At 33.9% G+C, this 16,468-nt stretch overlaps 1 protein-coding gene across 8 annotated transcripts in view; it reads left to right on the top strand.

Moving 5' to 3' along the window:
* Gabpb1 (GA binding protein transcription factor subunit beta 1) overlaps window positions 1-16,468 on the top strand; it is a 61,280-nt gene that overhangs the window by 31,918 nt on the left and 12,894 nt on the right. For 4 of the 8 annotated variants that reach the window (XM_046460831.2, XM_046460829.2, XM_046460830.2 and 1 more), the window contains exons 2-6: window positions 111-218; window positions 6,020-6,187; window positions 7,523-7,717; window positions 8,943-9,090; window positions 9,405-9,518. In XM_046460831.2, the coding sequence (XP_046316787.1) occupies window positions 111-218; window positions 6,020-6,187; window positions 7,523-7,717; window positions 8,943-9,090; window positions 9,405-9,518 (733 nt within the window). The remainder of the gene's footprint in view (window positions 1-110; window positions 219-6,019; window positions 6,188-7,522; window positions 7,718-8,942; window positions 9,091-9,404; window positions 9,519-16,468) is intronic. The other 4 variants (XM_046460833.2, XM_046460832.2, XM_058584793.1 and 1 more) reach the window with 1 other exon arrangement.

The following is a 16,468-nucleotide window of genomic DNA, read 5'->3' as shown; positions in this document are numbered from 1 at the left end:
CCTTTTGAAGGGATAATTGAAAGTGGACTTAATAATAAAGACAAGAGGGGAAAAGTCATGTCATATATAAATATAGATTTTGATGTTCAGTTCATCTATGTTTTGTTTAGATGTCCCTGGTAGATTTGGGAAAGAAGCTTTTAGAAGCGGCACGAGCAGGTCAAGATGATGAAGTTCGTATTTTGATGGCAAATGGAGCTCCTTTTACTACAGACTGGGTAAAGAATAACTTTAATGTTGTGGTTTCTTCTTCTTCTGCTTCTCATTTTTGACTTTTTCCAGATAAAAAATTTATCAATACTTTTAAGTGGTTAAAAAAACGATTTTTTTTTTTGCAAATTTGTTTTTATTTTTTAGAATTATAACTAACTTTTAAAATAAATGGTTCGTATAATTGTCTTTGATACTGGACAATTTTATGTGAGTATTCTGTCACCAAAGTTTTTCTTTTAGGCTTTGAAGTTCACTAATATGGGGTTAATATAATATGTATCTGCTTAGGATTTAAATTAAAGGTCTTTTAAATAACACAGGTAAAATTATAATCCAGAACGTAACAGATAAAGATAGGAAATGTAACTTCTAAAAAAGAAAAAAAAAAGTTTGTATTTCAGTTGATAATTGTACAACCTATTATAAACATGACCTAAGGGGAAGAAAGGAATTTGATCACTATAGATCACTATAGAAGGCGATTGTGGGAAGGTTAAAAAAAAAAACCAAAAAAACCCTAAAAAACAAAACCCAAATTCCCCCAAACTGTTTAATTCCAGGGATAAATCAAAAGGCATGGTATTGGGAATACAGAGGACTTGAAATCTGGATTAATCCTCTGCTAACAATTATAAAGTCCAGATTTTGATTTTTTTCCCTTTTTTACTTATCCCCGCTTTTTTTCCATGTAATTTTTTTTTATTCTGTAATTTCAGGCATAAATTTCAATCCCTGCATAGCCTTTATCTCACTTAAAAAACATTAAATCATCATGGATCTTATTTCCTTTATAATTGCATCCACTTCTTTTGTTTTGTGTTATTTTGAAGCAAATTCCAAAATCCATATAATTTCTTCCACAGATATTTCAGTGTCTGTCTTTAAGAAATAAAGATTCTTTCATTAGCTATTTTCAAGAAAATCTTAAATGTGCTGCTAAATTAGAAAGAAAGGAATTGTCAACCTGAAGAACTAAGTGAAGGCTGGAACCCAGAGAAATTTTCCCCTAGGAACATTTGCTGAATGTAGATCTACCTATTATTGGTTTTCCCACTTCACTAGTGTGGGGTTCTGAAGACAAAGGGCTGGGGCTACTCATGGAGAGAGAGATCTGATAGGAAATCCCTCTCTCCATAATTCTGTAATCCTAACAAGCTGCACCTTCAGCCTGTAAAGGTAAATCAGAAATACCCTCACCTTTTCTTTTCATGTGATAGGGTGTTACAAAGAAAATGACCTGACTTGACCCAAGGGACTAATAGAGAAAAGGAAAATTTTGTTGATGAAAATTTGGAACCACAAGCCATTCCTTAAATGTGTTTGCACTTGAACTCATATACCTGTGTATTTTGTAAACTGAGAAGTAAATTTGAAGTGTTCTTTGGACTAGGAATTACCTCAGGTTTCTGGCAGAAGAAAATACATATCCTTTCTAGAGTAAGGTACCTTTATTCCAGGTTTCATATTCACTAACGAGGGGCTGGGGATTTATCTTAGTGGCAGAGTGTTTGCCTAGCAAGTCCTGAGTTTGGTTCTCAACAAGGCCCTGAGTTTGGTCCTCAACCCTGGCAGAGGGTGGGGAGGAGCAAGGAAAACAGTATAAAAAATAAAAACAAGGTAACATATCCACTAATGAAATTTGAAGGAAAACAAACAGTTAAAAATAAACATAAAAACACAAAACAACTTGAACAATAACCTGCTGAAAAGGTTACAACAACTACTAAGGACTTTAAATTTCAGTAACAGGTTAGGCACAACTAGAGAGAAAATTAGTAAACTGGAGGATAAAATATGAAAAGAAATATGGATTATAGACAGAAAAAATAAGTAGAAAATATAAGTGATACACTAAGAATCATAAAAGATAAGAAAGTCTACCATATATCTAACCATAGATCCTCAAGGAGGGGAACTGGGAGGAAATAATTTGAAGAGGCAGTCATGAAGAATTTTCCAGAACTGATGAAAGATGATAACCCAGAGATTTGAGTAGCCCAACAAATCTTCAGCAGGATCATTTTTGTAAAAAAAAAATAAATCCATATATAAAAACATTATAGTCCCCTGCAGGACATGTGTTCATCTGTAAAATTAACTAGGTGATTCAGAGAAATGAGATTAGGGAGGATAGGTCAGGAAGGAGAAGATCAGGGATGAGAAGTTTAGGGAAAAGAAGATCAGTGAGGAGAAGGTTGAGGAAAAGATCAGGGAGAACAAGGGACATGTGTTCATCTGTAAAATTTGGGCTAACAAATGTCTCAGAAACTTCACATTTCCCACCCAATATTTTCTAGGCAATTTAGTGACACCATTTTCAATTCATTCCTTGAAGGAATGAGCTCACTGGGGAAGTTCCCTAAAGTTCTTTATTCAACTGGCCTGGGACCTCCTTGCTGGAATTCCTGATAGTGATGAATACTTATTGGTTACACCTTGTTATCTTCATGGAGGATTGGGGCACACCATTGGGTCCTCTGAAATCTGTTAAAAACTTTGATCATTTTGGCCAATGAGATACCTTGTCCATCTAAATTTATAGACTTATCTGGACTCCTTGGCCAAGGTAATTCTAGATAACCCTATGACATTAGACTATTGGCCAAGCAAGGGGGAGTTGTGCTTTAGCTAATATGTCTTGCTGCATTTATGTTAACACCTCCTCACAGGTGGGGACCAGTATTGAAAAGATCAGGTAGTGAGCAACCTGGCTACAACAGATCCTTGACCACCACACCTCCCTTATGGATGGGATGGGGACAGGCCTAACTGACTGGTTTTCTAGCTTTTTCTCTTAGATACCAAAAGATACTAAGTCTATTTTACTAGGTCTACTCTGCCCCATTCTGACTACCCTGTTCATCATTGCCCTTTACTTCTGTTGCTCTTCCACCTTTGCAACTATGCAACAAAAACCCATAAGATAGAATGGCAAAAAATAAAAAGTCTCCATTCTAAAGATCCCCATTCATTGTCCGCTTTCAGCAGGAAGTAGCTTGGAGATGTCGTCACCCTCTTTTCATAGAAATGAAGGCTAGAAATTGACAGTGGAGAAATGTAACGGGTTCAGTTGATGATTTGAGTATATTCCTTGTCACTTTAAAAGCTCATTTCTTTTTCCCAACCTTCTTTTCCCTGACTTTCTCCCTGATCTTCTTTTCCCTAACCTTGTCCACCTTGATCTTCTCCTTCCTGATCTATTTTCCCTTATCTCATTTATCTGAATCACCTCTTTAAAAATCTCCTGTTCCCTATAATGGGCAGAATCACAGGCTGTAGGACAGGAGTTCCCTGTGTTTCCCCTTTGCTTGCAAAGCAATAAAACATTTTCTTTTTCTTACAACAACAACAATTTAAAAAAAAAATGTTAGTGATCCTATAGTACATCAAGACAAAAAGGTTATAAGAAGGATTAGTATCCATAGTACATAAGGTATTCCTGTGGGTAAGTAATAAAAAGACAGACAAGGAAATAGAAAATAGACAAATGACTCACTGTGATACTTTCCCAAGAGAGGGATTGACCAATAAACATGAAAAGATGATCAACTACATTAATAATTGGGCAAATAAAAGTAAAATTAAGAAATTCTTCTGTACTGGATTAGCAAAGATTGCCTGGCAGTACAAAGCCTTGGTGAAGAGATGGTGAATTGGGAACTCTCTGATACTTCTGGTGGAAGTTTGAATTGGTAGAATTGTTTTGGAGGATAATTTTGCAGTACTGAATAAATTTGAGCATGTGCATACCCCTGTGACCTATCAGTTGAATTTCTAAGAATATTTCCAATAGAAGAAAATCTTATTCATATTTCTGAGATACACATAAGAGTACATTATGCAGCATTGTAATCCATAGTAACAAAAATGGAAATGATACAAATATTCATCAGTATATTGTTTAAATTAATTGCGAATTACTCACTAAGTAGGATATCATAGAGAGTTAGTGAACTATGTTTGTACTCATTAATGAGTGAATCTTAAGAACATAATATTAAGCAAAGGAAAGCAAGTGACAGAAAATACAGTATGATTCTGTTTAAAAAAATTCAAAATGGGCAAAACCAAAATGTATTATTTAAGAATGCATAAATGGTACACAGAAAAGCAGTGTTTGTCACAAAGTTTTGAGTATTATTTATCTCTTGTCTTTGTGATTAGAGACTGTTGTGTGGGAAGATTTTAAATTATTGTCAATATTTTACTTCTGGACTGTGGTGTTGACTTTCACAGATGTCTGCCTTTTTTTCAACTACATGTATGTATGTGTGCATACACAGATATATATATATATATATATATATGTGTGTGTGTGTGTATGTATGTATATATATATATTTCATCATCAACCAAAAGGGGAAATGCTCAGGAATAAAACAAAAAATACAAAGTAAGCCTTAATATCACACTAAGAAAGAGCCATAGTTGCTCAATGGATTGTTGAAGTACTTAAAGAATTTAGAAAAGAGTTTGTTTTAGGAAAATATGACAAAGCATGGAGAAAGAAAGGATTGTTCAGAAATTTCCTTTGTTCTACTAGAATGATTTTTCCATTTAAAAATGCGTGTTTTTGTAGTAATAAAAAAATTATTCCCAAGGTAAATAATTTCAATTTTTATCACATATTGAGAGCACATACCTAACTTTGTATTGTGATTATTTGTTGTGTGACTTCAGGCAAATTAGTAACCTCTTTGTGCCTTAGGTTCTTTTACTGCTAAATGAGGATAGTAATAGTATTTATGCTATGAAGAGATTAAATGAGATTAGTATGTGAAGGTCTTAGAACAATGTGTTCAATAGAAAGTGATTAAAAATTTTAGGTGCTTTTATTGCAGTGGTAATCTGAGCAAATTTCATGTTCTAGTGAAATATATGAGCTCCTTAGAACATCAGTGTTTTGATAATCAAGAGTTGTAGGGATTTTCTGTGCTTCTAAATGCATGTGATACAACATTTCTAAATTTTGCTCATATTTTAAAATTTCCTTTGTACTTTGTGGATGTCAGTTTAATGGCTAGATACTGTGGGTCTAATTTCAGAACTGAGCTCTGTTTGGGTCTCTCTGGACTTAACTTTGACAAATGCATTTCAGATTTTTCCTTTGAGAAAAGACTACATGAACCCCTTAGAAAAGATCATCGAGATAGTCTTGTTTATGTACATTTTTAAAAACTCTGCAAAAAGTTTTGACCTAAATTCTACACTATTAAATTTATTTGAGATTAATTTTATAGATGAAAGGAAGTTATTATAGCAAGTTTTGTATGACTGGTATAAAGAAAATATTCCAATATTCAGAAAAATTCTGAAACTCTCTATCTCTAATTCTTAATGAAATTAATTTTATTTAGGTTGTTATTTACAGAAATTTTGAATTAAAGGAAATGCCTGACTTTTCTTCCTCACTGATAATTGTATGAGAATTCTTAACGACCTCCATGAAGATATGATAAGCTTAAATCTAGTAATTCATTTTGGATTACCATGTATACAGATTACTATATAAATAGAAAATATAGCATATAAATTATAGTGATATATTAAAAGTAATTGTATATTTTTTATTTTTATTTTTTTGTGGTACTAGGGATTGAACCTAGAGACAGTACTGCTGAGCTACATCCCCAGCCCTTTTTATTTTTTATTTTGAGACAGAATCTCACTGAGTTTTCCAGGGTGACCTTGAATTTGGGATCCTCGTGGCCTAGCCTCTGGTGTAGCTGGGATTACAGGCATGTGCCACCATGTGTAGCAAAAGTAATCATAAATTTGAATTTTTTTTTTTTCTCCTGTGGTACAGCTGGGAACATCTCCACTTCATCTTGCAGCACAATATGGGCATTATTCCACCACAGAGGTACTACTGCGAGCTGGTGTAAGTAGGGATGCCAGAACCAAAGTGGACCGAACACCATTACACATGGCAGCTTCTGAGGGCCATGCCAGCATAGTAGAGGTTTTGCTTAAGGTATGTCTTCTTTTTTTGGTCTTTGCTATTGAAACTTCTTATGAGTTTATAAGAAGGAGGAGGGAGATAATTTTATTGAATGCCTACTTAGTGTTTTACCTGTGGTGATTCTCTCTCTTTTTTTTTTTTTTTTGGTGTGTAAGCCCATCAAATGAAAATTAAATTTTTCTTTTGTGAGGGGAAAACTTTCTCTAGGTATATTCTTAGTTAAGTCAAACAATTGAAAGTCCTTAGGGTAAGGGACAACAACAAGTTTGTCAATATAGTCCAAATGCCTACGGAAGGGAACATTAGGCTTGGATGATTAACAAATTGATAGGTAATATAAATGGGGATTTACCTTTAATTATCTAGATGCAAAAATGTGTTGTAGAAAATTTTGCAACATTATTCTTTTTTACATGGGATGGGTATCAGGGATTGAACTCAGGGGCACTTGACCACGAAACCACAGCCCCAGTCCTATTTTGTATTTTATTTAGAGACCGGGTCTCACTGAGTTGCTAAGTGCCTCGTCATTGCTGAGTCAGGCTTTGAACTTGTGATCCTCCTGCCTCAGCCTCCCAAGCCAATGGGATTATAGGCATGTGCCGTCACACCTGGCAATAGTCCTTATTCTTGGTCCTTTTTATTCTGGTCTTTAGATGAACCTATCCAAAAGAAATTCAATGTAAGCCATGTATGCAAATTACATGTAATTCTAGATATACTTGTATCTACATTCAAAAAGTAAAAATGAATATTATTTTTGATCCAAAATATTCAAAACATTATAATTTCAACATGAACTGATCTGAAAATTATTGAGATAATTTACATTCTGTTTCTTTGGTACTAAGTCTTTGAATTCCAGTGCTTATTTTACACATATAACATATCTCTATTCTGATAAGCTGTATTATAACCACCTGTGTTTACTGGTGATTATACTGGATAACTAGATAGCTCCCTTCTAATTGCTTGTGTTGTGCTGGTTTTGAAAGCAAAGGGTGATTTTGTGTAAATGAGGAACTAGGGGATCAATTCTAATACAACATTAAAAAGAGTTTGGAGAAGTGCTCATAGTTTTCCTTCACTTCTTATGCCATTCCTGTCCCTTCATGCCTGTAGTTGAGTAACTAAAAGAATAATTGCCTCATTTCAAGAAATGAGAAGGAAAATAGTAGGAAGATCAGCATGAAAGAAGAATGATAAAGGGAGAGATAAAGGGTAATTGCTAGAAAGCATGTTTAACACAGAAAATCAACTATGGTATTTGTTCTTGCTTCAAAGCATGTCGGGAATTTTTGTTTTCCATGTTTTAGCAATCTCTCATTTTGAAATATTTTTTTGTAGCATGGTGCTGACGTTAATGCAAAGGACATGTTAAAAATGACAGCTCTGCATTGGGCCACAGAACACAATCATCAAGAGGTGGTGGAACTTTTAATCAAATATGGTGCTGATGTACACACGCAAAGTAAATTTTGTAAAACTGCATTTGATATTTCAATAGACAATGGAAATGAAGATTTAGCAGAAATATTACAGGTAACTTGGATTTTAATTTTTAAGAAAGCAAACAAAAGGAAGCTGTTCAGGTAGATGGATCTCTATGTTGTAGATTACTGAAAGCTTGTAGCTTTTTATTTTGGACTCAGTTATTTTGGACAGTCTTTTTTCTTTCATTTCCTCTTAGTTCAATACTATTCATTTTCCTGATGGTAAGACCACACAGTCTTTTTATGTAATAGAAGATTAGATAAGGTGATTACTTTTCTGTGTTTTCAAGTTTCTGAATTACCCTCTAGGTAGCTTATTTTATTAATTATTCTTGCTGAAAAACCAAATGGATTTTCAAAGTCTGTTTTAAATTATTTTATAAAAATTAAAAAATAAATAGCAACTGTAATGACATCCTTTGAGTAAGTGATGCTGTCTTTATCATTCAGATTTGTTTCTTTTATTTTCACTGTCCTCAAAAAAAATTGTTTGTGGGGCTGGGGATGTGGCTCAAGCTGTAGCACGCTTGCCTGGCATGCATGCCGGGTTCAATCCTCAGCACCACAAACAAAGATGTTGTGTCCGCCGAAAACTAAAAAATAAATATTAAAAAAATTCTCTCTCTCTCTCTCTCTCACTCTCTTTCTCACTCTCTCTTTAAAAAAAAAAATTGTTTGTGGAAATGGGTATATTTGGCTTTTCTAGTAACCAACATGACTTCTTTTTTCTTCAGCTAGACAACATTGATATATTATTTTCTTTGTTTACTGCCTCTTCTTGTCTATCTTCTTGTTCCTCCCAGTGGAACTGTCGTCTCTGACTTCATTTAACTACCATGAGTTACTTGAAAGCTGTTTTATGTTCAGGAAAATGAATTTTACCGTGCCTTTTTCATTCCTTTGTATCTAAGAGTGCAGTTTGAGGGTTGGAGTTGAAGATTGGGAACAATTTGAATAATTCTTATTTCCACACCTATAGAGCAACAGGATATCTTTCAATCTCCTGTTTTCCTGTGCTCTATAAAAGCTTTCAGATACCCATTTCTCCTCTAATAGAATTGTTCTGCTTTACTCAACAGGGGATTAAAATATATAAATTCATATCTATGTTTTAATACTACACTCTTGGTGTTCCAATGATCAAACCATTTCCATTTGTATTATGTTTCTTCTTAGAGAATGCGCCTATAAAATCATATTTGTATTACATTGAGAATCTGTACCAAATATTCTGACTGTAATTCTGAAAGCACTGTGGTGATTTTTTCCCCTAGATTGCTATGCAGAACCAAATCAACACAAACCCAGAGAGTCCTGACACTGTGACGATACATGCTGCAACACCACAGTTTATCATTGGACCTGGAGGGGTGGTGAACCTAACAGGTCTGGTATCTTCAGAAAATTCATCCAAGGCAACAGGTATTGAGATGCATATAGGATAGCTGTTGGGATTTTATGCATTAGTAGGTATCCATCCTTTTAAGCAAGGACTGTTGAAGAATAAGGGTAAGATTATATCAGCCATCTTGGTTTCTTTGGTATTAGCCATAAACATTTTTCTGAAACAAAACAATCTAAAGAAAGGTAATATTACAAAATGTACTATAATATTACCTTTCAAAAACTAATGCCTCCAAGCATCACTTAAGAGTTGAATAAAATAAAACAATATGAGAAATATACATTGGTTTAAATTCCTTAAAAATTCAAATTTATTTTCTGTTTTCTCATAGATGAAACGGGTGTGTCTGCTGTTCAGTTTGGAAACTCCTCTACATCAGTATTAGCTACGTTAGCTGCCTTAGCTGAAGCCTCTGCTCCGTTATCCAATTCGTCAGAAACTCCAGGTTAGAAAAGCAAGCCAGATATGTACAATAAAAGGTGCAGATTCAAATACTTACAAAGGCTGGGAAGGTAACATGAAAGACAAAACTAGGCAGGGTGGAGATTATGCCCAGTTAAAAAGTGGGGCCAGGCAGGGGCATGTACTACTCAGCTCTAGCTGATTATAGACATGTCTTCTATGTTTCCAGATTCTGTTTTTTCATGGGAAGCTGAAAATGTGAACTTCAAAAGAATATTAAAATTTGACAACTAATTAAAATTAAAAAACAAACTTGTATGCTTTACAGAAAGCATGTCTGTTTACCCAAGTTGGCCTTTTTTTTATCAATTGGTGACTTTTTTTTAAGTAAATAAATGTATATGAACTTACTATTTTTTCATATATTTAATTTTTGTCAGTTCTTTTAGAATGCTACAAAGATCTTAATGTCTGACAGAACTAGGAGATAGTATATAAAAATTACTATTAAAGGGTTTCCTGTTAAATGAGGACGTGCAGTGTTGGTGAATAGCTGGTTCAGATAAGGTTTGCCTCATACTTACTTAAAATATTTCTTACTGTAATTATTGTGTAAGTTATTTTTAACTAGGAAATTTTTATAACTCCAAAAAATAGTCTTTTTATGGTAGTTCAAGCCATTGGGTTTGGATTAATGTTTATAAAAGTAGAATAATTTATTGTCATTTTTTAAATTAGTGTTTTTTAAAAGTTTAATAATAACAGTAGCAAGTCATTGACTGCTTACCCTGTGCAAGGGCACCACTATAAATTTTTTACCTATGATTTCACTGGATCCTCACTGAAAAGCTTTAAGGTAAATAATATTGGATTTTTTTTTTAACTTGGAAGAAAAATAATTCCTACCCTTTTCTTTTTTTCCTTTCTTTTTTCAACTAATTAGTAATTCTCCAGCTTCTTACATCACATAAAGTTTGAATCTAAGTCTTTTTATCTGGGAGTCTAGATTTTTCTGAATTGTTTTTGGCCATTAACAGTGATATATGCATCATCATGTTTGCATATTGCTTTTATAATGAATGTATGTCTGGCTCTTTTTAGCACCTTTGAAAGTACAGAAACTGTCAAAGAAAGTTGATTTCTGAACGAGGCACAAAGGTCAACATGTGTGAGGCATTGGGCTCAATCCCTAGCACCTGAGAGAAGAAAGAAAAAAAGAAAAAACCTATTTTATTGGTGGTTTCTCTTTGGTTAAACTTGAAAATATTGTTAATTAAAATGCATATACCTTGCCAGGTGTGATGGCGCATGCCTGTAATCATGGTGGCTTGGGAGACTGAGACAGAAGGTCACAAGTTCAAAGCCAACCTCAGCAACTCAGAGAGGCACTTAGCAATTCAGCGAGATCCTCTCTCTAAATAAAATACAAAATAGGGCTGGGGCTATAGCTTAGGGGTTGAGTACCTCTGAGATTAATCTCTGGTACCAAAAAAAAAAAAAAAAAAAAAAACCCAAACAAAAAATGCTGGGGATATATGTGGCTCAGTGGTTGAGCACCCCTGGGTTCAATACTTAGTACCAAAAAAAAAAAAAAAGCATATACCTGAAATTCAATAGCTTTTCTTAAAAGTCAGCTAGAAGTTCTGACATTTAGATTTTTAGCTCCTTTAAATTGGTTATACTAACCTTTTTAACTTCTCCTATCTTTGAAAATTTTTATGGTCTAGTCTGACAGAATTTCAGTTGACTTTTATTGCATGTGACTTTACAATCTTCTATGAGCATAATAACTTTTCATTTCAATGCTATATCATAATAGAATCCTTTTGAAGAGATTTTTAAGAGCTTGAATTAAGTAAAAGTTCAGTTAAATATATTGCCACCCAGTACTTATGCCACAATTGCGCTGAAGTATATATCTTCTTACTCAGTTGGTACCTGCTCAGGCAGTGATAAATCTGCCACAAAAATTTTTTTTTTTTCATTTTGGCTATTTGGTTTCTTTACCCAACAATCATTACTTTCATTTTGATTTTAGAAATATGTATTTTTCAAGAGCATTTTAGGATCTGCAAAATGTATTAGAAGCGTCTTCATTTTACATATGATGAAATAGATTTGTGAAGGTTGAATAGTTTTTCCTAAGGTCATGTGGCTACTGAGTGATGAACAGAGGCTTGTGATCAAAGTCTGACAAGTTCACAAGTTGTGTGTCTTTGACCACTATATAGTTTATTTTTTCCTTCTTTTTGGTACCAGGGATTAAATGCATGTGTGCTTAACCACTGAACCACATCCCCAGCCCTTTTTTATATTTATATTTTATTAGAGACAGGGTCTAGTTGAGTTGCTTAGGACCTCCCTCAATTGCTGAGGCTGGGTTTGAACTCATGATCCTTCTGCCTTAGCCTCCCAAATCGCTGGGATTACAGGCATGCGGCACCCTGCCTGGCTGTCAGTGTACTCTTTCTTATACGTTTCTTTGGGTGATCTGTGGACTGGTCTCTTTTGGAATGTTTGCAATAGAAATAAGTACTTGTGTAGTTATCATTTTGTCTCATATCAAGCAAAAATGATCACTATTCCTACTTTTACTTCAAAGATGTATCTGTAACTTTTTCTGGTAATAGTTTATTGAACTAAGTGTTCTGTTCCTGTCATGCCTTTTTAAAATGATTGTGGACCAAAATATAGTGTAAGAACTATGCTTATACTAGTTGTTACTTCATATGTGTGTGTAAGTCTTGCACTTCCATGACTACAGTAGAACCATTTTTGGCATATAAAACAAATTTTAATGTTAGTCCAGTGAGAATCTCATGAAGTCTATTAAAATGCTTTTGTTGCACAACTAAATGATGGTGCTATCTTCTTGATTTTATAAACAAATAGAATTGCAGTTTGTCAAGGCTTGATGATTGGAATATCTCACTGGATTACTGTTGTTCAGAGGGAACAGCTGGAGTTGGGAAGAGTTTGTAGAGGGGTGGGTGTTGAGTTGCTGGCCTAAAGAATGGATAGGAACACATTCCAAGCCATACTACTTTGGAAGTTATTTCATTTTGAAAGCCATTCCCAAAATGAAGAGACAGAAGAATAAAAGCTGCTTGGGGATTGCAGGCACATTTTTTCCCTTAGGAAAATGGAGTACAGTCTTCATAAACAGAGGCAATCACGTTTTCTTGTCTTTCTGCCATAGGTTACAGGCTACTCTGGTGAGTCATGGAGTCTTCCTAAAGGATTAAGTAGAAATTAGGGAAAAGTTGAGGGAAGAACATATCAGGAGGAGAGAGACGTGAAATTTTTGAGACAGAAAGAGCTTATATTTTCAAGGAGACCCAGAGTCTAATGCAACTGAACCCAGTGAGAGGGAGAATAACATAGGGGTTGAAAGTAAGATTATAGAGAACTTTAAAAGTGATCATTTTGGCAGGCATAGAAGACTCTGGAAGGGCGTTTAGTTAGGAGTCTAATGCAATCAATTAGGAACAACATATAATGGCAGATGAGCGAGGATTTGACAAGGAGATAATAAGAAGTGGATAGATTTGAGAGTTATTTAGGTGTAGAATTAGAAACTGTAGTTGCCTAAGATGTAGGTCTTGCAGGATGTGGTAGTGTGTGCCTGTAATCTCAATGACTCGAGACTATCCTGTCTCAAAATTTTAAAAAAGGCTGGAGAAGTAGCTCCATGATAAAGCACCCCCTGGGTTCCATCCCTAGTACTGAGGGCTGGGAGGAGGAAGGTAGGTCTTATCTTTGCCATGTAAATATCAGGTTTTTTTAAAACACCATTTCATGAAACCCCTGTTTTATACTTCTAGCAGTCCTTATCATTCCTAGATTAAATAGAAATCTATGATCTTCTTTTTGTCTTCAGAGCAACTTCTGCTAATTGCTTGTAAGATGGTATTTCAAAGGTGTTGTAATACGTCAGGTAGAGGCTGTAAGTTCCTTCCTTTCTTCCTAATGGTGTAGTTTAACAGGTACCTACCTGTTAACATATTGGTTTTTGGTCTGTTCCTAACATAGGGTAATAAAACTGAATTGACTTTAGAGGCATAAGTACATGGGCCTCATGAGGTATTTTTTGTTTTTAATTTCAGGTTTGATTGCAAGCATAATACCTTTGAATGTTATTTTTTCTTCAATGAAGTTTTTATTTTATTGTTTAAATATTACAGATAGAATTTTCAGTCTTTTACAAAGATAATTTTCTTCCCTGCCTTATTTTAGTTTTATGGCATTATAATTCAAAAGTCATGTTGAATAAGAGATCCCAACTATTTTCAAAGGGTGCTGTAGGTTATCTAGCTCTTTTTAAATATTAGAGCTTGACTTCAGAATTAGATCAACCAATATTTATGAAATAGCAGTTACTTTTTATCCAAGGTTTTTATATTTTGGAAAAATATATATGTGCACATACATATTATATAAAATCCTTTTTAGAATTTTTAGGCTTTCTCTTTTATTCTTACATGTTTCAACATTTTATTGTTGAGTTATTCTTAAGGTTGGGGGAGGGTGCTTTGTCTTCTTCCATAATTAGTTTCCTTTTAATTTTTTCTTAAATACCTTACCATTGCACAACTTGAAAAGAAAGCTTTTTAGATGAAAGACAAGAACTCTAATGACAGTCATTGTAAATAGTGCAATGATGAAAGTTGAGATGTATCTTGATTGCGTGTGATCTCAGAAATTTCTTATGATTATGCTTTAAAATATTACTATTTATATTTAGTATTCAACCAGTGAACATTTCTTTTTCATATGGATATTTTTTAAAAAAAATCAAAGCAATAGTTAATGCATTTGAAAGCCTTAATAGTTGTCCTATTGAATATTTTTTTACTTAGTGCCCGGTATTTTATTTTGTAACTATCTTCCTGAAATTTCCTTAAGTGCTTCATGATAAAATTTGATTATAGTTTAAAGCAAACAAAAATAATGAAAGCACTCAAAACAAAGGTTGTTTGCATTTTGAGTGTTCTGTGGTTTGTGTTGTGATTCTTGATTATCAAATAATGCTGTGACAAGGTGGAAGCCAGGTCTGTTGCCACAGTTTGTCTTCTTGAAAACTAGGATCCTGGCATTTATCTTGCCTAAAAAAAAAAAAAAAAGCATTCCATATATTCATATATTTGTGGTCTTTCTCTCTGAAATAAACCCAGAATCATTTTTATCCATGATGTTCTGCTGTGAGTTGGTAGCAACTCAAGAGCAAATGTTATATCTGGACAGTAGCTTGATTTGGGTAGAGAAAGCTTTTATTAAATTGCACTTTGTGTAAGTGTTGCCTCGAATAATAGGTTTTTAAAAATGTTATTTAGAGGGGCCGAGGTTGTAGCTCAGTGGTAGAGTACTTGCAGTGCAAGGCACTGAGTTCGATCCTATTACTTCCTATTTTCCTTTCTTACCCTGGCCCCCATTTGTTTGTTTGTTTGTTTCTTTTTATAAAATATTTTTAGTTGTAGATGGACACTGTGCTTTTATTTTATTCATTTATTTTTATATGGTGCTGAGGATCAAATCCAGTGCCTCACATGTGCTAGGCAAGCGTTCTACCACTGAGCTACAACCCCAGCCCCCCCATTTGTTTCTTAATAGATAGATGCAGGTCAAACACTTTCAGAAGAACACAGTGATATTTTGTAACCTCTTATTGCATCATATCATGAGGCACATAATATCAGGCAGACTTGATAATGGCATTTGGTAACTGCCAGGTCTTTAAAGATACTCTTTCCCCTTTGCAACCAATATTAGTCTTTGGTGAAATACTTTGAGAATATTTAAATATCCTGTTGTCCCCAAACATTTCACCAGTGCTTTTATCACTCACTAGTGATCTTTGCTTGAATCAATTATTATATTAAAGTGATTTTTTCAAATTTGTCATTCTTCGATAGATATCTTCTATCAAGATCTTTGACTCCCCCCTCCTTTTTTTTTACAAGATATATGTATTTTTTTAACATTGATATTTTAGTTGTAGGTAGACACAATACCTTTATTTTTATGTGGTGCTGAAGATCGAACCCAATGCCTTACACGTACCCCTGAGCCACAATCCTAGCCCTACAAAATATTATTATATAGAGATTTTTAAAAATTCATTATGAATAATCCATTCACTATTATTATTCCTTTTGATGCTCCTTTATTGAAATATAACATGTACATTGGAAAGTCCATAGATAATAAATGTCCAATTTGATGAATTATCACAAAATAATCATTTCTGCATAATGCTTCCTCAATTCCTAAATAGAAGGCAGACAGTGTATTTAGTCTCATGTCTGTTTTACATAACTCAGTATTATTTTTATCAAATTCATCCATGTTTTGCATATAGACATTTTAGTTATTATGTAGTATTCCAATGTATGACTCTACCACAGTTTATTTACTGTCAATGAATATGTAGATTATTTCTAGTTTTTACTATTTTAAAAAAGCTGCTATGAGGGCTGGGGTTGTGGCTCAGTGGTAGAGTGCTTGCCTAGTATGTGCAAGGCACTGGTTTCGATTCACAGAACCACATTAAAAAAATTGAAGATATTGTGTCCATCTACAGCTAAAAAAAACCAAAATTATGAATTTTCCCGTTTCATGTCTTTTGGGGTCAGTAGTTGAATATAGGATTGCTTGTAGAAAAGGATTTTGGCAGTATTAACTTGTGATTTCTTTACTCAGGCAGAGCCAGAAGTGCTGTTTTTAGTTGCCAGAATCCTTTGAGCCTCTCAAATTACTAAGAGCATATTTTGGGATTTTATTTATGTTAATCTTCAATACTGTTTTGTTCACTATCATATAGTACCAGATCTGTATGCTGCTTATTATCAAAGCAATCCTTGCTCACTCAATCAAAAAAGGGAATACTATTTATTCTGTATATAAACTCATATATGTAAATATGAATGGAATATAACCAATTTGAATTATGGAATTTTATTGAGTAGACAGAACCTTTGTCATGATTTTAGAAGA

The sequence above is a fragment of the Marmota monax genome, unplaced genomic scaffold (assembly GCF_021218885.2).
Source record: "Marmota monax isolate L192 unplaced genomic scaffold, Marmota_monax_Labrador192_F-V1.1 WCK01_AAM20220418_F8-fsc00001, whole genome shotgun sequence".
Classification (NCBI taxonomy): Eukaryota; Metazoa; Chordata; class Mammalia; order Rodentia; family Sciuridae; genus Marmota; species Marmota monax.
This window is presented reverse-complemented; position numbering and strand designations above follow the sequence as displayed.